The sequence below is a fragment of the Procambarus clarkii genome, chromosome 19 (genome assembly GCF_040958095.1).
Source record: "Procambarus clarkii isolate CNS0578487 chromosome 19, FALCON_Pclarkii_2.0, whole genome shotgun sequence".
NCBI lineage: Eukaryota > Metazoa > Arthropoda > Malacostraca > Decapoda > Cambaridae > Procambarus > Procambarus clarkii.
Genome location: NC_091168.1, coordinates 20,107,643 through 20,130,196, shown reverse-complemented (window position 1 = coordinate 20,130,196; position 22,554 = coordinate 20,107,643). Strand labels below are relative to the sequence as shown.

General features: G+C 37.3%; 2 protein-coding genes across 10 annotated transcripts in view; one reads left to right on the top strand and one right to left on the bottom strand.

Annotated features, from left to right (window-relative positions):
• Nucleotides 1–21,514, top strand: part of LOC123757505 (electron transfer flavoprotein beta subunit lysine methyltransferase) — a 34,381-nt gene extending 12,867 nt beyond the window's left edge. For 5 of the 9 annotated variants that reach the window (XM_045741204.2, XM_069327074.1, XM_045741205.2 and 2 more), the window contains exons 5-6: nt 99–279; nt 639–3,321. In XM_045741204.2, coding sequence (XP_045597160.2) covers nt 99–279; nt 639–795 — 338 coding nt within the window. In that variant the 3' untranslated portion in view covers nt 796–3,321. Of the gene's footprint in view, nt 1–98; nt 280–638; nt 3,322–8,553; nt 8,660–11,108; nt 13,747–16,738 lie in introns of those variants that run through there. The other 4 variants (XR_011229103.1, XR_011229102.1, XR_011229101.1 and 1 more) reach the window with 3 other exon arrangements.
• LOC123757504 (caspase-1) lies at nt 2,171–17,340 on the bottom strand. The gene is given in 8 exon segments (XM_045741200.2): nt 2,171–4,913; nt 8,088–8,244; nt 9,255–9,368; nt 9,370–9,449; nt 11,072–11,192; nt 14,358–14,475; nt 14,720–14,800; nt 17,198–17,340. Coding segments are annotated over 8 exon segments (1,062 nt in total). The 3' UTR covers nt 2,171–4,665.
• Nucleotides 21,515–22,554: the final 1,040 nt, after the last annotated feature.

Below are 22,554 nucleotides of genomic sequence, written 5' to 3'. Positions count from 1 at the left end.
TAGTTGTCTCTTGCATTTGTTGAAGGTTCTTTAATACATACTCTGTACTTTCAATTCCTTATCATTTTGAGTTTAAATTGTAATTGTTATATTTGCAGCTGCTATAGAATCTGTGTTGCTGAATGGGTTAAAAAACAAGCTAACAATAGATGACGTCTCTACGGCAAACCTCGTTGGTACAAAATGTCACCATTATGATGTTATTCTTGTTGGTGATATGCTTTATGATGCTGAATTTGCAAATGAAGTTTTGTCTTGGTTAAAAGGGATCCATGAGAGGTACTGTAACAAATTTCTCCTTTTGTTAAATTCATATTTGTTGGTACATTTTTTACTAAGCTCTCTCTTTTAGTTAATTCCACTGTCTCGGTAGGAACTGCAATATGCAGTTCACCATTCTGATATCTATGCTGCAGGGAAATTTTGTTCCTGCAGGATGTTAATGGTACTAGGAAACACTTACAGGAAATAATGAAGCTTAGAGGCAAGAGTTGGTACACTTTTGTGACAATTTATTCTATATTTAATGTAAAACAAGAACACAAATTTGCATTCTTAATGGGACAAATAACTAGCTTGTCCAATTTTTTTTTTAATACTGTAGTAGAAACTATTGTTTTTTTTTTTGTTTTTTTCAGTGGTTCCTTGGTGCTTATAGGAGACCCTGGAAGATTTGCTCTAGCCTATCATCCCCTGAAGACATCACTGAGATGTCTTGGGAAGTATGAACTTTCTCAGTCAACAATGTTGGAAAATAATGGTCATTCTCAAGCTTTCGTTTGGACGTTTACTTAGCATACTCTGTGTAGTTATCGGTCATGTTTTACCTGACACTTGATTCTGGGCTGGATATATAATCAGTGGAAACCAATTATGGTGAGATTAAAGTTAATTTTTAAGCCTAAATCAAAATCATGCAGGTTTCAAAGTTTAACTAATATAAAATAAAGGTGAAAAAGTTCTGCTCATACAACTTTATGTAACATGAATGATACACACAGTACTATACTTCTTGTGAGTTGTGATGGCACAGAATGTAAATAGGTGATATTGCATGAATATCATAGCTGACCTATTGTCACTCAACCGATCCCACACACTTAATACACAGCAGTATTAATGCAATAAAAAGCAAGGTCAAAGTTATGGGGATAGGGATTGAAGGATGGGGGCTTGAACCAGTGTCCTGGGTAACCCCAGATGTGCACCTTGACTCAGCTAGATCATGATTTCCTTGTATATCTGAAGGAAACATTTAGTGGAGAACTCCATTATTTATGCTAGAGTGTATGCGGATTATTTGTAAAATGTGGATTGGCCACTAGCTTGGTACCTCCAGATTCCTAGTGGATTCAGGTGGGTCCCAGGTTAAATAGCCTATAACATATTGTGATACATGGGTTAAGGCGTACATCTAGGATTATCCTCCTGGGTAAGCCCGGATGCGCACCTTAACCCAGGTTAAATAACCTTTAGCATATTGTTTGCCCTAATTCTTGGAACACAATATGCTAAAGATTATTTAACCTGGAATCTGCCTGATCCACTAGGAGTCTGGAGGTACCAAGCTAGTGGTCAATCCACATTTTACAAATAATCTGCATACACTTAGGTGTAGGTAATGCTTCGTTGAAAGACACAAGGAAATCATAATAACGTAATATATCTGAGTTATGGCATGTCTGGGGTTACTCAAGGCACTTATTTGATCCCCATCCTGCTACAAAGATTTTCTCATAGATATATTATGTTTTATTTCCTGTTTGAAGGGAGCATTTAGTAGAGAACCTACACCAGAGTGTATGTGGGTTATTTGTAAAATGCGCATAGGACCACTAGCTCAGTGTCTCCAGACTCCTAGTGGATTTGGGCAGATCTCAGGGTAAATAAACTTTAGCATATCATGGTCCATGGGTTAAAGTGCATGTCTGGGGGTTACCCAGGATGATAGTTCGATCCCTGTCCTCCAAAGATCTTCTCTTAAAACCATGTAATATTGATGCTTTCTTTACCTAATGCATATCGGCCTCTATAGTTTAAGTGGGTTGCTTAGGTTTAGTTTCTTCTGGTTAGGCAAACGGAACTTTAAATTTTACACTTGTCAAATCAGAGAATGAGATCTAACTTAATGAAACTTTTATTGAAAGGTTTCAGAATTAAAGACAATATATATAGAGAGAGAAAGGTAATTTATTATAATTGTCAATGGCAGTGAATCAAGACTTGAAAATACATATACAGTACAGTAATGTATAAATGAATTAAGTGCGTACATACGTACGTAACACTGGAGTCACATTTAAGCAATTTGGTTAATTTTTCATCAAAAATATTGATTTTTATTTTATACAAATAACTTATTATAATGTAAAATAATTGGTATAGCAAAGCTCATAGTGATAAAAAGAATATAGATCAAGACATTATTGGAGATAATATTTTGCTATTAAGTACTTTAGCAAATTTAGCAGATACATAGGGATTGTTTTTTCATTATTAGTGACTAGGAAATAGTCATCTATTATTCTAATCCACATTGTAGAGTAGTTTCATCTTTATAAAGTCTGTTCTTTTAATTATTCAGGTTAGTGGTGATCAGAGCATCATTATTTCCCATGATAACTGGATAAAATAATGCAAAGTAATTGGATTCATTCTTAGGGCATTTAGAATAAATATAAAATTTCTTGAAAGCGTTCACCACTACATCATTAAATCTCAAATACCTTATATACCTGTACTTCATTTTTTAGTGCAAAAGACAAATAATGATCAACAATCGTACTTTGCCAAGAAAACAGTGGCTCGTTCTCTCATGCCAGACCACAAACAACATAGGTTGCACACATGTTAGCTCTGGTAGCCTAATAGAGTACAGTAGCACTGACTTTTAAACTATTAATCAATGGATTAATCAACAAGATGAAGTAACACTTGTAGAAATCCTTTGTATCAAGAATGGGAATGTACTATAGCATTCTCTTGTACAATACATTTGAATGCTCTCTTACTTGTGACGACTCATGAAGAACATGTCAAAACTAGGCAGGAAATAGGCATTCATCATGGAGCTATACTGAACAAAGGTTGAGCTGGATACCCCATTTACAGACTGAACCAAATAGCTAATCATGTTAGTGGATGAATCCATATACAGTACTGTATTGGATGGTTGGCTATAAGTTGAACTCTACTTTCTGAAAAGGTCCTTTGGTTGATTCCTTGAACCAAAAGATATATTCTGCCTTGTGTGCATTAATAACTTGTTTACCCATCATGATCCTTCTGAAGATGTCAATTAATATGAAAGTACTCGAGGAATTTCCTGTCTCATTTTCCTTCGTGGTTAGACTTTGTCCATTGTTCATGTGTTAATTTCTTTACGATTTACACACATCATGATAAATAATTTTTGACTGTTGTCATGTAGTTAGGGAATATAATCTCATCATAAGTGACAAAATAATTGTACAATATTTCATTATTCATTATAAAAAAACATTAAATACCAAAACTAGTGAAGACAAATTTGTAGTAATACACAACCAATGCAAGCTGAATTGGCTTGTGATAGTTGTAGATTCCAATGACTAATCCCAACCCCTCCCACATCATCACCACCATCATATTATATGTAAACTGCTACATTATCAATATTATTAGTTAAAGATACAATCCTAAAAGACTGACAAGTTTCTCAGTTATTTTCTATTATACTGTAAGCTGCACTTAAATACATAATTTTCATATGAGATAATAATCAGTCAGCATTCTATTTTTTACACCTTGTGTGACTAAAATACATTTAAAATTTTAATTTTTAAAAATCATCATAACACTATAGTGGCCACTGATAATGGTTTGTTAATTTTAATTCTTATCACAACTGTGTTTTTAAAAACATTAGCTATCAACTACAGCTGAAGGTATGTGCCACAATGGTATCACTTGAAAGTTTAAAAAATTAAGTGTGCTTACCTATTAGTGACTGGGGGAAGTGACTTCATATGAGATAATAATCAGTCAGCATTCTATTTTTTACACCTTGTGTGACTAAAATACATTTAAAATTTTAATTTTTAAAAATCATCATAACACTATAGTGGCCACTGATAATGGTTTGTTAATTTTAATTCTTATCACAACTGTGTTTTTAAAAACATTAGCTATCAACTACAGCTGAAGGTATGTGCCACAATGGTATCACTTGAAAGTTTAAAAAATTAAGTGTGCTTACCTATTAGTGACTGGGGGAAGTGACTTTATGCAAGCATGATGTGAACTCCTGAGCAATGTGCAGGTTACTAAGGCACAATAATTTAGGTACAGTACATTAAATTATGTAATCGATAAAAACTCAAATATGTCGAAGAATTTTTCTCCTGTTAATTATCAATGACATCAAAGTTTCTGGGCACTTAATGAAACAAAGACCTGCACCTCTTATATTGTCATGATTTTCATGAGTCAGCAATTTTGTTTTCCTACTGTTCGTTCAAGTCATTTGTCCTTTGATTTAATCCTTTGGTAAATTTTAATTCTTATATCAGTCAATTGTCTTTGGTTTCTGATCTCCTATTGGTATTCAGAATATCTAGGAATTATGGAATATTCTACAACACAGTGCTATATACCTTTATATGCCTGGTTCTTTTCTTTATATAATTACTTTTTAAAGAAATAAAGCTTGCGCATGAGTGTTGATAATGTTTGGGGAACTTGCTTGTTTTTGTGAATCTTATCTTTTGGATCACTGGTACGTGATTCATACTGCACAGCTACTTCCCGTGTAACCCGAAGTAGCATTGTAGCCAAGTCATCATTATGGGCATCTTCGGTTAATACTTTTGTCAAAAAGTGCAGATATACACTTCCATTAATTCCATTTTTTGCAGATTTAAAGGCATACATTCCTGCAATAATAAGAAACATTAAGTAAGTTTCAAATAAATAATTAATATACAGTACTTCTTTAGTAATAAACTACAGTATGCTGTTAAAATTCGTTTAATGCTATCGGTGATAAATATTGCTTTCAGTTAAGTTTAACCTTACTTCAACCAATGACCGTGTTGCATGAGACTGATCCTTTTTTGCATATAATGTCAAAGAACTGTACAACATTTTTGTTTAAATAATGGTAGTTCAAAAATTATGTAATTATAGTAATATGTACATGTTAAATTTTTGTATTCTTAAGACAACAGCCGAGTTGTCCTAAAGGGCTGCCATTTGGTGTCCTTTCGGTGAGCATCTCTGGTGCTTGGATGTCCTGCTTAGTTGTTACCTTCAGGGCCTTGGTAAGTCCCACAGGGTCTTTAATGTGGATCAACTTTGATTACCTCACCGAGCTCTCACTTGTTTCTTGCGAGCTTAAGGGATGTTCATTGGTTTTGCTACCTGCCGATGGTCATTGTTTACTGTCTTTGTCACCTGTTAAATGTATATTACCCTCTACCATAAGGCCTGCAATGTTTGGGTTCACTGGGGTCTATTTTAGCTACAGCCTCTAGTCTATTGATTTTCTTTCATTTCATTTGTTAATGACAAGGTTTGAACAGTGGCAGTCACTTTGGGTTTATTTGCCTGCTTTTGTTGTTTGTGGCTTGGTGCTCAAGTAGTTTCCTCGGATTTTCAGCCCTTTTTTAAATTAAGGTAAAAAAGGGATTTTTACGATGGGTTCTTAATTCTTCTTTAAGATGGGATTCTTAAGGGATTTGAAGATGGAGTGGCTATGAATTCTAATGTTTCTATGGCCCTTCTTTCACTGTCCACCATCTGACATAGGTTTGATGAATTAACCAGCAGGATTTCTTACTAGGTTCAACAGTGAGGACCATGAAGATAGTGATAGGTGTTATTTCCCTTCATAACTTACAGGAAGGTCAAGGGAGGAATGTGATACATGCAATGAAACATTCCTGAAGATGATATTTAAAGGTGACCAGATCAACACGGAAGAATCAAAGCAAAGATCCTAATACTCTAGGATTTTAACCACGGGGAAACAGGACTAGTGAACAAAAGATCTGTATGATAGAGATGAAACAAAGACAAAATTCGTGGAAACTACAGACACACACTTCCTGTTGCTGCTTATTAAGGAGCAAACAAGAGAAAGGAGGCGGTGACCTACCAGCTACTCTAGATCTAGTGTTCAACCAAAATGAAGATGATGTAGAAACTTAAAATATGAAATGCTACTAGGAGCCAGTAACCACTGTGTTATTATATTTGATTATGTTGCAGAACTGAAAATAGTGTCAGAAACTGGATAAAGAGTATGAGAGAATACTGAAGGGACTACAGGAGTGTTGGGGCTTATCTGCTGGATGTTAAATAGATATTAAATGGAAATAGAAGGAAAGTCAGCAAGTGAGAGATGCAACTCAATACACAGAAATGCATAGAAACAATGGAACAGTTCATACTTCTCCAGGAGAGAAGTGGATGAAAGAAGAATATCAAACCCATGGTACAACAAAGTGACAGGAGGAAAAGTATAGGGAAATGGGTACAGAAGCAAATAGGAAAGCACTTTAAGAGAGCCAGAAATATGTACTGTACACCAAAATCTGAAAGGCAGCAGAGGAACAGTTTGAAAATGACATTGTGGCAAAAGCCAAGAGCCAACGTAAGCCGTTGCATAGCCATATATTTTACGGAGGAAAACAGCAGTACGAGACCATATGATTGGACTGTAGGGATAGGGAACTTATAATAATTCACTGTGTCGAGGGACAGGAAGCTCGAGTGTATTTATACACATTAGGCTTTTATTGAGGTCTGCCCCCAAGGTCGAATTACTGACCTTGCCCGGGGTGCAACCCCACAACAAGCTGACTAACTCCTGAGTACCTACTCACTACTAGGTGAACAGAGCCATTAGGTGAAAGGAAATGTGCCCAACCATATTCTGTCCTGCCCAGGATTTGAACCCGGTATCCTCAGTTGTATGTCGAGAACGAACTCGACTGTACTGCCGGGACCCTACTCCATTGACATCACTCATCTTGTGTCTTGCATTCATTTTTAATAATTACTTACTTTTAAAAGAAGTAAATCTTGCGCATGAGTGTTGACATTGTTTGAGGAACTTGCTTGTTCTCATCAAGCTTATAGTTGTTTGGAACGTATGATTCATAGTGCACAGCAACTTCTCGTGTGACCCGAAGGAGCATTGTAGCCAAGTCATCATTATTAGCATCTTCTCCTAATACTTTGGTCAAATAGTGCAGAAATACACTTCCATTAATTCCACTATTTCCAGACTTAAAAGCATACATTCCTGGGGTAATAAGAAACAAATAATTTTCATGCGAGTAATGTACTAAATTAATAATAAACTATGATGTTAAAATCTATGCTTTACTACAAAAAAAAAGAATGTTTCTTTCTGTCTGCTTGTCTGGGGATTGGAGGCCAGACAGTTGTGGTTAGCATCACACAACTTTCCATGGTAATTGTAGAGTTGTAGGGGGTCAGGGTCTATCCCCCATGCCCCTCTTTAAGTAGAATTAGCTTCTGTTACAACAATTGGGCTACTATGAAGTCAGAAATGTGTTTTGATTGTCCATACAGTGTTTACAATTTTGTTTACAGTTCGTCACACAACGTAACCAACAACATTCTTACAACTTTGTATCTAACAATAGTAAAAATAATGGTGTGGTTACTTCTGTGTTTTTCTGGGCATAATATTGAATGTTCTGAGAGACACAGACCCAAGCACTGTCAGGTGCTCCACCTAGTACTATATAAATATACTGTTTGATAAATATAGCTTTGAGTCAAGTTCAGACTTAGTTCAACCAATGACTGTGTTGCATAAGACTGATCTTTTTGTGCATGTTATATAAAAGAAAATTATTTGTGTACATACGTTTTAAAAGGTATTATTATAGGTATCACAGTAATAAACCCAAGTTTATAGTATAGTTTGTTTGAATATAGTTAATCCTAACTTGCTATAGTAATAGTCATTATATACTGCTTCTACATTGGCTATTTTACTGATCCAGTTTATTTTATTAAAATTAAAAGTTAATTGGCACCCAGTCAATCCTCCCCAGCCAATTCATACTAACCTGTGTAAGAAGCCCACATCATGAGCATGTCAGCATAGAGTGGAATAGCATATTCTTTATCTTGTTGGGTTATATGTGGAGAGTCTGTTTTTACAGCCAGTCCTCTTGGTCGGGCCTTCAGTTGGACACCCTTGTCTGCATCTTCTCCACGACAGGCCTTTGGTAACAATGAATAAAAAATACTGTAGATGACCATAAACCCAAAGTTATTAATTTTCATTATTTATTGTAATATAAAATGTAAATAGGAAAATGTACTTGGACATGAAATAGTGACAACTAAATAGTCAGTGCATCACAATTGTCCAGATTAAATGACTGGATTCCATCCTGAGCTCAAACCATAAAAGTTAAATTTTTCAGTGGCACAAATATTAAAACACAACAATATATATTTGGTTGCTAAAATAATTTGGAAAAGTTTATTAAAACATCTATTAATTTTTGTGTTAATTTCTTGATGAAGGTACTGGAATACTGGAAGCTCATTACTGTGGACACCTAATTCAGAGGAACGCAATGAGCACACAACCCATTAGCTTTTCCTGCGATTGCATTCAGATATATTCCAGGTGGGTGTATTTGAGTTGGACTTCACTAAGCATATCCAATCCTAGTAAGCTATTTTCTGAAAGTGGAGGAATGGTAGTGGTAAATTTAATGTGTACTTATAATTAATAAAGCATTTCTGGGGGAGCCAGAAATGTGGCTCAAAAAGACCTAACTCATTTGGGTGTTTTCGAACAAATAAGCTCATACCAAATTATATTTTTTAATGATTAATGGCTCGGCTATAATTTCTTCGATCCATATCTTTCTTGTTCTCCATTCGTTGAATATCTTGTTTGTTATAATAGTGACAATAAGGCCACATTTTCTTAATGATATGTAAAAATACAGCAAGATAGTTAATGAATAAACAGGGAAGAAATAACCTTTATGCTTCATCCTTGTAAAAAGTTGCATTAATTCAGTTAATATAACTATCGTAATCTTAGTCACAAAAGCCAAATGAAATGGCTGCCAAATAGCACGATCGGGGAATTCTTAGAAGCAAAATACAATACAGTATACTGTAGTACCATTATAGTCATGAAGTACAGTACTCAACATTTTAAAAAGTTGCATTCACAATTAGATATTTAAGTATTGATTTAGTCAGTTTACCTGGATGAAAAACATTTTTGGTTTTCCAGCAAGTGAAGGACAATTTGCAGCATGAAAATTCTTCCATAATTCTGTTGTGTTAACCTTTCCATCAAATGTCCAGATGAACTCCTGTGTTAGTGTTTTGGTGGATTCCTCCATGGCTCATAAACACCACTACCAGTCCGTCATAGTCACTGTGGTCTCTCTGAGAAACTGTAAGATTAGAATTAAATACTCTATTATTTAAACCACTTGGTAAGCATAGCAAAATATTAAGTGCTACTATATACTTTTGAAACACTTTCACTGCCAAATTAAAATATCATGCAGAGAAATGCCATATTGATAATAACACTAATTCAAGTGGCATTTCACCTGAATTGTATTTAAGAACTTATGAATAGTGTGTATTAAAGACAGTTATTTCAGTTCCTTTAACACATTTTACAAGTGATTGAAAAATTCCAGGAACAGTCCTACACTAGGCGACACATTTATGCATGTTTGTTTATGCCTGATTCCTCCATTCACATAGGAGTAACTGGCTGCTTCTGAATTAGGCAACTGTTGTGGGTTGCATCCTGGATCAACCTTAAGGAACCTAACAGTCTTCCTGTGTCTGAAAAGGGAAAACCTATATAGCTATTATGCCTTGGTATTTCTTTTAATAATTACTCATCTGTAAGGGCTCCAACAGATATACAAGGCTGCTGCTTATAGAGGAAATAGATGGTATGAAACCAGAATGATTTGCCTGAAATGCTGTGTATATTAGTGGCTTTAGGCATAGTATGTATTAGCTCTATCTAGAAATCCAACATTGTTTGTAACTCATTTTGTATATACTTATACCTGAATAAACATTATTATTATTATTATTATTATTATTATTATTATTATTATTATTATAAAGGTGAGACATTAAGCCTTGAAATCCACATACCATGTCAAGATGTTTGAAGCACAGAGCAAATAATATCCTAAGACTATTTTAGATGCTTTGCAACATTTGAAACTCCCACTGGGGCACATTATTCCCTAATTGGTATTTGAGGCCTCTAGTAAACATTTGCCAGTCTTAAAAAGTGACACGATTTTTGGGAAATTGTTCCTATGTTTTAACAATACAAGAAGACATAAACTTTTTAAATCCTATTTTTATCTGCACATAAATATGCACCTTGCACAATGCAACAGTTAGATGATTTACAAGCAGAAGTAACCCATTGCAGATAAATAAATAACCCAACCCACACATGGAGTGAAAGTGATGAAGTTTTGGTCCATTTTTGGTCCACGACAGTAGTGTACAATACTTACTGTCACCCCAAAACCTACAGTACCATTTAATAAAAGAATCCTGTAATAACATTGTACCGTCGTGTTTACAAATAAAATACAATTTAAAACAAACTTCATCAGCTAACACCTCAAGCCACCCAGAAACTCTTAATAGTTTTAATAATACTCATAAGAATTACAAGGTTGGCTGTACTTACTGTAAGTGACAATTTGTTACAGCTTAAAAATTTGCCCAGAAAAACTGTACAGTATTTGGCTTTGATGAAATGTATTCAAACATGAGTCCACGAATCCACATGTAGTTCATTTGTATCTATTGTACTAATATAAATGTATTTTATTTGCACACCAAAATTATTACAATACCATTGTACTTTCCATATGTCTCTTTATCAAGACCCCCACCTTTCACAGCATCATTGTCCCTAGCTCTCCTCCCTTCCTATTCATTTGTGAGGAATTACATTGTAATATGATTTTTATTAAGCACTTTAATAAAATTATCTACATGAAAATCTGCATACAGTACCTACCTTCCTCTAAAGTTTGTAAAAACTTTTTTTTTCGCAGATCTTCATGAATTTCAACCGTAAAACCAAGGTGCTTGAAAGCCTTCTTGCAAATATCACGATCGTGGTCGGCACAAGCACGGCTCTGTGGAAGTAGACCAAAATGCCATTGTTAATTCAGAGATGTGGAAAATGTTTGTGCATCTACTGCAGCCAGCTTCACTGATGAGTATGGATAATTTTGTTCACTATGTTCTGAACTCTAGTACAGTACAGTATTAAATTTGCATTTTTTTAATAATTTTTTTTTTCCATTTATCTACATTGAACTTGCATTAGCCAATTTCCTTTTCTAAATTTGAAGTTTATCCAGATCTCTCTGCAGTACAGAAGAATCTTATTTTGATTTTAATGTTTGGGCTATTGACTAGATACTTTACAATGTTTTTCTGCTCACCCAGTTAGGCTCATTCTTTTCCAATCTAAGAAGCTGCATAGAATATTTTTATTATGTGCAACTTGGCCTACCAATATCGAATCTACTGACAAAAGGTCACCTACCAATGTCTGATATTTGATCCTGGTCAAGCTCTCTCAAATTCAAGCATGGGAAGTGATTAAAGACAGCAATTGGAGTTATTTAAGGGTTAATTATTCATAATCTGCCTTTTGGAAATCTGAGACCCTGATACATATACAGTACTGTACTGTACTGTACTGTAATCTCAAATAAAGAAAAGTGTTCAATGCAATGAAATGCCTCTTTCTAGAGGAGCCCCAGTGGTTCCTTGAAGCTATTGTCCTGAAATTACCCCATACTAAGTCATTTCGGTTGTAGAACTTCTGTTTGGCCTATCAAGAACCAAAGCCAGAATCTAGCTCTTTTCCCATCACAGAGACACAGGGAGCGGGTGATAATCTGCCACCTCACTGGAAAAAGCCTCCTGAAAGTCAGCACAGCATTATGGACAACCAGAGGGTTCACAGAAAATAAAACCTCGAAACTGCCAAAAAACGCAAACAATTCACACAGAACAAGGGATTCAACCAAACTAGCTCAAAAATTTTTAGTACCTGATTACTGCCACCAGGCAGCCTGTCCCAAGCCCTCAGTTGACTCCCCATTTCAATCCTGGAACTGATGAAGAACCCACAATGAACCAGTGAACCTGGTGGGAGGAAGAAGGAATCAGTGACCCACCGGGACATCTAAAAAAAAAAAAAAAAAAGATATTCATTACATTGAATGCTGGGCTTCTGGAGAGAGCCATACCTGTGGCTACCTGAAGCTAACTAACCACAGAGAACAAAAACAGGACTAACCAGGAAGCCAGGAAGGAGGAGAGAGTGCATACACTAGGATGAAAAAAGAGAACCCAGGCCAAGAGACATCCCAAAGCAACACATAATCGACTGGGAACATAAACATTGACTAAATACCGGGTCACCAAAACCACCAAGCCCAAATATCAGCCCTGGATATGTTAAGAGAAAACAACAGCCAAAACCACTGATTAGCAAACATCATAGGCCCTAGGGTAGACCACAGGCTGACTCTACTTAATGACACTGCAGATGACCTGAGAAATGCTAGCCTTGGAACAGGGAACCAAGGAAGCCAGGTGAACCACCAAGGCTTTCACTGAGACAGAACTAGTGGCATGCAGGTAGCAGCAAAAACCCTTCACCGGACACAACAAATGACGCAACCTCGGAAAAATCAATCGAGCATCAACCCCCAAAGGACCCCTGCAGAAGTCTGGCTGACTCAGTCTTCACCAGAAAAGGAGAATGATGCAAATGAAAAAATGCTGCTCCAGGCCAAAGGACCAGAATCCCTGCCTCTAGAGAAGAGCATGAAACTCTCCAACCCTACAGCTGAAGGTGAGAGCTAATAAGAAGACAGCCTTAAGAAAGATATCATGAGCCGAAGGGAAAAATCATAAACCAAGGTGAAGAGAGAAAACCAAAGTCCAGTCAAAAGGCCAGGATGGCCCAGGAGGAGCAAGAGCAGGCCACAGGTGAAAAACTGCACGACTTGTGAAACAGTGTCATTGAGGTGTTGAGACTAAACGCAAGCAACATCATCTCCACAAACGCCGAACAATATGTGTCAACAGTATTTGTCATGAGATGCCAATCAAAATTATCCACACCAGAGTGCATGCAGGCTATTTGTAAAACTTGGTTGGGTAACTAGCTGGTGCCAATCCATCCATCTAATTGCAAACTCCAGTCACATCATTGTGATTTCTTTGTGTATTTGAAGGGTGTGTAAGGTGGAGGACACCATTACCTACAACAGAGTACTGTACATGCAGGCTATTCGTAAAACTTGGTTGGGCACCAAGCTTGATGCTAGTGCATCAAGCACTAGCGAGACAGCTAGTATCTCTAGAGTTCCAAGTGGACTCAGTAGGGTTCCAGGATGAATAGCTTTAAGCCTGTCAAGTGTAGGAATATGACACGAGGCTGATGTTTTAACAGGTCGTTGGTTCAATCCCTGCATTGCTCCAAAGGATTTTTTTCATTTATAGAATCTTTGTTAACCAGCACAAAATCTAGAACATTGTTATCCCTAATAGGTTCTATAACAAACTGTATTAGGGTGCAGTCATCTGCCTCATAATTTACTATTTTTTAATGATCAAGCTGTTTTACTAAATATAAAATTTCAACAATACACATTACTATACTTTGATGCCCTTTTTATTTATGAATAGTTTCCCGATATATTAAAACCCTCTCAAGTTATATTTCTGTAACTGTATTTTTAACAAAAGGAGATCTATCTCTGCAGGTAACATAGTTACCTCATGTCAGCCTTCAATGGCTTCTGCATGTACATTAATGTGAACGTCTTTCTTGTATTAATTTGATTCTTTCTTACACTTCATTTGTTTTAGACAATACAATACTTTGTTTTTGTAACTGGAACAAGCAGCTGATGACATCAATACTGTACGGTCAAACTAGCATGCTTAACTCTTAACAAATATATCTGAGCATTGGCAGCTGGTTGTTGATGTATACGTGAATGTAAGCATTGTCAGTTGCCAAATTTTGAGTTTTCTATCTTATAACAGATTTTACATATGCTGTACTGTATATTAAATATCAAGTATTTTGCAATTGTATGTTGGAATGAAATACAGTATTAATATTCTGATTTTTGTATCTTGTGCAGAATGAACTCTTGCATTTTCTTGTTAGTTTAATGCTAAACCATTATGTATTTTCCCAGAATTCACAATAAATAATAAAATATGTACATTATCACCAAAACTTCAAAGTTGTGTATGTTACTTACACTAGGCCCACCATCGCAATATGTCTTATGAACAAAGATGACGGCAAGACCTCTTTGCTTGTGATTCATGTTGTACTCCAGGGAGAGGGCTCCAACAGGCATGTTAGCACTAGGTCGGCTGTGGCAAGGAAAATACCATGTTTCGTGACATTAAAATCATAAGATGTTTAAAAAAATCAGTAGTTTCAAGTTTATCATGGATTTTAGAAACTAGTAAAGCAATCATGAATGAACTTAAATACCCTTATTTGTTTTGTAACAAAATATTTTACATACAGTACAACCAAGAAAGAGATGAATTTCACTCATCTGGAAAAAGGCTCTAATACTAATCAAAAGTACAGCTGTTTCCTAATACTTACTCCACAGGTATTCCATAGCCCTGCTTCTTAGCATCACTGGTGTCCGGAACACGTGTGTCAGATGTATCAGGATTGTCAGTTCTAATATGAAGAAGATAAAACAAAAGCTGGTAAAAACTTAATCCAAAGCAAAAGCTTCACGGCAGAATTAACAGTGCTGACTTTACCTGAGAGCCACTAACACTAGTGGCCTCGATGAGGACAGGAAGCTGGCAACTTATCAAAGGTCCCCCATTTGCCTTGATGATCTTTTCAAGCTATACTTTAAAAAGTTAACAGTTTTGGTATTTACGACTTCGGCAGGTAGGCGGTTCCATGGATTATTACTGTGTTGTTAGGTACTTATGTTTTGGGTTCCTTATGGTTTGCCATGTTTGTTTTTGTTTGTATGGCAAACAAAATTTATTCTCTTTTGTTTTAAGGTCAGAGTTATTCTCATACAACTCACACGGTAGTGTGAGTGTATTACAATATTAACCCCAGCCACATCTTCGTGACACACACACAAGAAGCAATAACTTCAAGCTTCTAGAGTCATGATGCAGAACAGTTAGTTTAGTTCATTTATTATGCACCCCATACCCATCTTGTGGGCGGTAGTGGAAAGGGTTACAGAGGCACATAATGGGCTCAGGGACTGAACCCCACAATTCATTTAGCTAAGCAAGTTACAATCTTGATGAGCTAGTTACAAAATTTAATATAAGTCGTCACATCAACAATGGGTTCGAGATTGACTTCAAGTACAGGTTCTAAATTAAGCAACTGACATATGTGGAGAGCTAGTGTCAAAATTTATGTTTGTCCTGCACACCGCCCCCCATCAAGTGGGCAGCGGTGGATAGGTTACAATCACTCAGTTACTACCTACAGTTAGCAAACTGGGGATATTTGGCTAAAATTTCTGGTAGCAGATCATTTTGAATGAAATATTTACACATCGCTGGAACATTGGTTATAGAATTGTCTCTAAATTCACGTATCTTTTCGCACTTCATCACATAGTGACGGAGGGTGTGAGAATAATTTTGTTGCAGAACATACATCAGAAAAATGTTGTTTTCGGACAGCGATAAACTTGTGAAGTGGTTGAACCACTGAATTGAAAACGGTGCTTTAATTTAAAATATACATAAAATTCATCAGACAAAATGGGGGGGAGGGGAACCCTACACCAGCACCGAACCTCCATTACCCATGATGCCATTATAGATGGTGGCTGACAGTTAAATACGGTACAGTTTACACAAAATGATATCTTACGTGCAAAACACTAATTTAATCTTTACAATACAGTGGGGCCTCGACTTACGATGGTAATCCGTTCCCAGAGACAGATCGTAAATCGAAATATCGTAAGTCGAAGCGATTTTTCCCATGAGAAATAAAGGGAATTGAATTAATCTGTTCCCCACCCTCCAAAATATTAACTTACAAATACATTTTATACTGAATACAATTTTGTTCTCTAACTTCTATACAGTATATATGTTTACCTTACCTTTATGGAGGACTCTTGATGGCGTATGGAGGATGGTGATGAGGGGGGAGGAGGGGAGGTGTTACTGTTTGGAAGGGGAGTCCCCCTTCCATTATAACATCAGGCAGTGATGACTTTTCTGGGATACTCTCTCTGGCATGTTTTGCCTGCATACCACTAGGACCTGTTTGTGGCTCACTGGTTGCTTGTCTCACTAAGAATCTGTCTAAAAACACTTGTTTTTCCCTACATTTTAACACTTGTCTGTAGTAAGACATCACATTGTCCATTTAAAAGGTCAATGCAACGGCCTGCTACAGCTTTATCTGGGCGTGTTTTTTCAACAAAACTTTGCAGTTCTTCCCATACTTCGCACATTTTCTTAATGAGGAAGGGATATCCTTTACTGCCTCAACTCACAACTATTTTCTTAGGTTGAATCTTACCATTGACTTTCTGCGACCCATGGTGTGATATATAATAATCAGTTTTATGTTCAAAAAAGCAAAAAATCACCACAAAAATGGTATTTCTTCTAGGCGTGATCGTCACTAAGCGAGCAGCTCTAGTAAACTGAGGCAGGTTGGCCTGCGTGACTGGGAACCACACACTTGGTCGACCCAAACGTGTACCAACAAATATCGTTATTCGATGACACTGTCGTAAGTCGAGTCGCATTTTTCAATCAAATTTACATCGTAACTCAAAATTACCATAAGTCGGGGCAATCGTAAGTCAAGGTGCCGCTGTATTTCAAATATTATACAGGTAAAAGTACAAAATTTTAGTGAAGACTTTGAAAATATCTCATCTTGTATATGTAAATACAGTATACACAAATATTTAGCATATGTACAAGAACTCTTGTGTGTGTATATATATACAGTATATATATATATATATATATATATATATATATATATATATATATATATATATATATATATATATACACACACATATAAGTAAAAATAAAAAATAAATAAAGATCTACATACGTAAGGTTCATACTAGTTGGGTGTGGTTCTTGTGTGAACTCGGATGTTCTTGTCATATCCATATACTGGGACATCCCAGAGGGTGAACTAGGGCTGCCATCATCCTCCCTCATTTCCTTTTCACTACCCAAAGCCGAAGCCATATTCCTTGATTAAATTTATGTCTGAAATTGTCAATAGATTAACAAAAATCATGTAATATAAAATGCCTTGTACTATATTGTCAATTGTACCTAATCTAGATTTTAGTTCTCATTACAAGGTATCCAGATTACTTCGCTGGAAACCAAACATTTCTTAGAGTTTTCAATAGACTATATCCCTCACAGACTATGTTTCAATAGACTATATCCCTCACAGACTATGTTTCAATAGACTACGTTCTCTCAATGTTTGTGACCATTTACCTACATCTCTTTCATAAAAAGTATACATTAAAGTAGGTATCTCCAATAACTTTACCTGTTGAATAGGTTATTGTAGAATAAAAATTAGCATTACGGTGCTTTCTGCTCCACCCGCCAGTAACAGTGTGGCTCAATCTGATGATAACACAGTTGGTGACGACAGGAAAGAGATAAAGGTCTAACTATCTTATCTATCTTCTTAGATTAATGATAATACAATTGTTGGCCAAATACCAAAGGCGTTGTCTTCTTATTTCATATATTGTTTGAACATTGTTTTCCCTTAACATGCAATTATGCATGTGTGCATCATGCATATGCATCATGCTTCCCTTAATTGAACATGTTTTCCCTTAAAATGCAATTAAGGTAATTTAGGGGTCTCTGGGAATGCATATAGAATTTAAGCCTAAATACTGTACTGTATACCCATTGCAATCACAAAAGCACTACAATGTTGCAATTCAATCTTGGAACAAGTAGTTTATTATACATATATCAATTAATTTAATGTGTATTTCCAGCCACTACACATTTGGCTTGCTTTGGTTTAAAATTTGTGCTTTCTAGAGATGCAGTCTAAGCAGGAGACAACAATGCTTTTGTCTTGTGTTTTGTCCAACTTCTGCTCTAATGATGAATAACTAAAAATAATTAGAAAGAACATTGACAAACTAAAAGACCCAGTGAAGGTGGGGATGGAATCCAGTCCAAAGTCTTGCAGGAGTTTAGTTTAGTTCATTTATTATGCACCCCATATCCATCTTGTGGACGGTAGTGGAAAGGGTTACAGAGGCACATAATGGGCTCAGGGACTGAACCCCACAATTCATTTAGCTAAGGAAGTTACAGTCTAAGATGAGCTAGTTACAAAATTTAATATACATTATGTTGTCACATCAACAATAGGTTCTGGATCGAACCACAAGTACAGTTTCTAAATTAGGCAACTGGCATATGTGGAGAGCTAGTGTCACAATATGATATTGCACAATTGCATTGTATGTACTAGCTCTATCTATAAATCCATTAACTTTTGTATCTCACCCTGTATGTATGTACTTTACCTGAATAAATATTTGTATTTATATTTGTATATGTTTGTCCTGCACACCGGCCCCCATCCAGTGGGCAGCGGTGGATAGCTTAGTCACTTAGTTACTACCTACAGTTAGCAAACTGGGGATATTTGGCTAAAATTTCTGGTAGCAGATCATTTTGAATGAAATATTTGCACATCTTTGGAACATTGGTTATAGAATGGAGGAGCTGACAGAAAAACTATACCTGCTGCTGAAACTACTTTTCACAAAATCCCTGAACCAAGGGATTATAAACGGATCTAGAGGAGATCTAGAGCTTACAAAGTCCCTCTAGATTGTAAATATTTAAATGTTACCCCTATTTAAAAAATAAAAGGCAGAAAGAGCTCGACAGGACACTACCATCCCATCACTAGCATTGCCCATTTCGGGCAGATACTTAATCCTAATATCCCCCGGAAAACGACCCGCCAAATCGTTTAACAACCAGGTACCCATTCACTCCTGGGTGAACAGAGGCTACAGTGAAGGATTGGCCCCAAGGCAATCCTCCCCGGCCAGGATACGAACCCAGGTCAAAGCGCTGGCGAAGCGCCGAGCAAGTTTTTTTTTTTTTACCACTACGCCACGGGGACTGCTTCCCTGTCAATGATTTTAATTGGAAATCAATGATTTCAGACCAAATAATATGAGGTACTTTGAACTACTTCATACAATCACAAATATTGGAGGATATTCCTGTGCTCTACCCAGAGTTTGCTAGTGTAGGCTGGTGAGAGTAGGCTCACACTACATGTTCTCTCCTGATTCTGTTTTGACTGTAGCGCCGGAGGCGGCTAGTTTATTGTGCACCCCATACTCATCCTGTGAGCGGTAGCGCAAAAGCATTACAGAGGGCACAAAAGGTCTTTATCAGACCTCATCTTAGATTATTACATAAACAATTTCATCTATCCTTTACACCTTATAGTTACATGTCAGCTAGTTACAGAGAATGTTTTATTTCAAGAGCTATATATCCGATTCCAATGTGACTAACTATCCTGTGAGATGGGGATATTAAATTAAATTACGCTAGTTTTTTATTTACACGGTAATCCTTATTGTGGAACTAGGGTAGCAGCACATTGCTGTGTATCAGCCCTACTGATAAATAGGGATTAGGTCTCAACTCGTCCAGTACAACACTCTACAGTGCTGTACTGGATATACTCGTACGCCAGACGTACGAGTATATCATAAATTAAAAAAAAAATAAAAGTCACGTGTGTACACGTTATGAATAAGTAATTAGCTGCATATGGGAGTACATATACATGAAGACGTGTGTGTATACATGCCGCCAACAATACAGTCGTCATATTTTAACACGAAGCAACAGGCTGCAACAAGCCGTTTGTGGGCGGGAGCGGCGGCTACTGAACATGGTGTAACCGAACGTGTGCTGGCAGTGACGTCACGATGCGCCCCTGTATATATATGAGAACACCGCGGCATCGTCAGCAGCTGCACACTTCTCCTCTGTGAGACAGACTAAGAGGAAGAGCTGTAGTAACTGTACTATCAGGTACTCTACTGTTACCTGGCCAGAACACATGGCTCACCTACTAGGAACACCGACGGTTGAATCTGAAGCCCTGCCGTGGCCGCTGACGATGAAGAAAAAAAGGCAGCAGCTCCTCAGCCCAACAATGCCTGTTTACATGGCACCTGTGGAGTACTCTGAGGTGTACTACAAGAAGGCATACTTCGCGCCCCCTCAGCGTACCAGCACTAACGAGCCCACTATAGCCCGTCCTACATGGACATTTCGTTCTGAGTACCTGAATCTAAAACAACATCCCTCACAGCTCGCCACCCAGATGACCGTCAGCGTTGCTGCAGCCGCAGACCGGTGTGACCTGCTGTGATTTTCCCTGCCTAACACAGTAACGCAGCAGGAGGACCAACACTGGTCCTCAGGGCAGAATGGTAATCCCGATTTGTCGCTTTAGCCTGTGGTCCATATCCTGAGGGTAAAGCACACTCACTGGCCGCTCCGGATACCTCGACGCAAGAGTTGAAGTAGTAGTAGGCATCCATCAGTCTCAGGAGACATGGAGTTGCGCCCTGCTTGTCGGCCTGGAGTAGCCTTTGCATGGCGCATGGCTGATAGCCTGGGTAGGTCGATATGGAGAAGCTGTTGTCGATTGGTTCCAGCGCCGTCGAAGAACTGTCAGAACGAGGTAGAAGGCAACAGCGCACTGCCCCTAGGGGTTCCAGCTTCGGAGTTAACCTCGAGGTTGGTAAAGGAAGGCATAGAGACTCAAGACCCGGAGACCGCCGTGGTCGGGGCCAGGAGAAGAACCACCCCAGCAAGGGCAAGAACGACCCCAGCCTCCTGAAGCAGAGCCTGGGCCACACGAGCCCCAGGAGGTGGACGTCCCGGTCCCACACCTACCGGTTCTAGACAGATCGTCACAGCCCTCTTTCACCCGAGGGCCGGCTTCCTTTATGACCCTCCTTCTGCTGGGTCATAAAGGAAGCCGGCCTCGGGTGAAAGGCTTCACCCGATTCCGACTATAATATATAATATATGACTACCATATTGCGATAAAGGTGAACTTTATATATCAATATATATTAGGTTTAGTATAATATGTACTCGCCTAATTGTGCTTGTTGGGGGTTGAGCTTCGGATATTTGATCCCGCCTCTCAGCCATATATCTGTGATCTCATGTTCCTACGTTAATTGTTTTAATTGGCAGTTTGAAAACATTGTTTTTATATTACCAAAGAAATATCGGGCTAATATTCAGCCTGCTTAAATCATTGTATGATATTGTTATAAGCCATTGCATTAAAATATATTCTTACAAAATCGATGTTTAATTTAGTTTTGTTAAAATTATCCTGAATCATGAAACAAATTTCCCCACTGCTACACTTAAACAAGCTATGAAATTTAATATTTTATCATAGGCATGATACAAATATATATTACATAAAAATTTTATAAGTTAACATTTCTGTGCTAACAATGCCCGGCAATTATAGAACAGGTGACACAGAGCTTCTATAAATGCTCTTTAATCTATGAAAAAAAAAGTTTGTCCAAGGTTGGAGGCCAGTTGCATGGGATAGGCTTGGACAGGGGGGGGGGGGCAGTTGGCGCGGGCATATGATTATGATGAGGGGGGGGGGGGTGGCCCTATATCAATAATATTGCTTGTCATTATCTTTTCTAATCAGTTGTGTTACTTGTAAGTACGTAATGTACACTACACGTAAATGTATATATCCATACTCAAATCATGTTTAGCACTAATTAGAAACTTGCTTAATAAGCAGTTCGAAATGGGGTTCGAACGGTCTAACGGTCATTACGGTGAATGGTCATTCGTTCGAACGAATGGGGTCTATATTTCCCATCTGGCCTGGGCCTATTACGAGCCTTGCATGGCTCTGCTTTAAGCTAGCATCACCTGACATTTTCAAGAGGACACATGTATGGTGTATGACTTTCATATTTATTTATTTATTTATATATATATTTATTTATTTATTTACAAGAAGGTACATTGGGGGTTAACAGAGAACATAGAAATTTAAGTTAATTTTACATTCTTGTAAAGCCACTAGCTTTAGCCACAGCCACATAGCCATCACTAGCAAGCCAGAGCCACATAGGCTGGGCGTGGTCACCCACACAACTACTCTCACCAATTTTAATGAAGTCTGGAATCATAGAATTTATTTTCGTAGTTTATATTTTTTTATATTTTCATAATATTGCATTTTCTAAGAGAGAGAGAGAGAGAGAGAGAGAGAGAGAGAGAGAGAGAGAGAGAGAGAGAGAGAGAGAGAGAGAGAGAGAGAGAGAGAGAGCATGAAGGAGAGAGGTGAGAGAGAGAAGAAATGAGAAG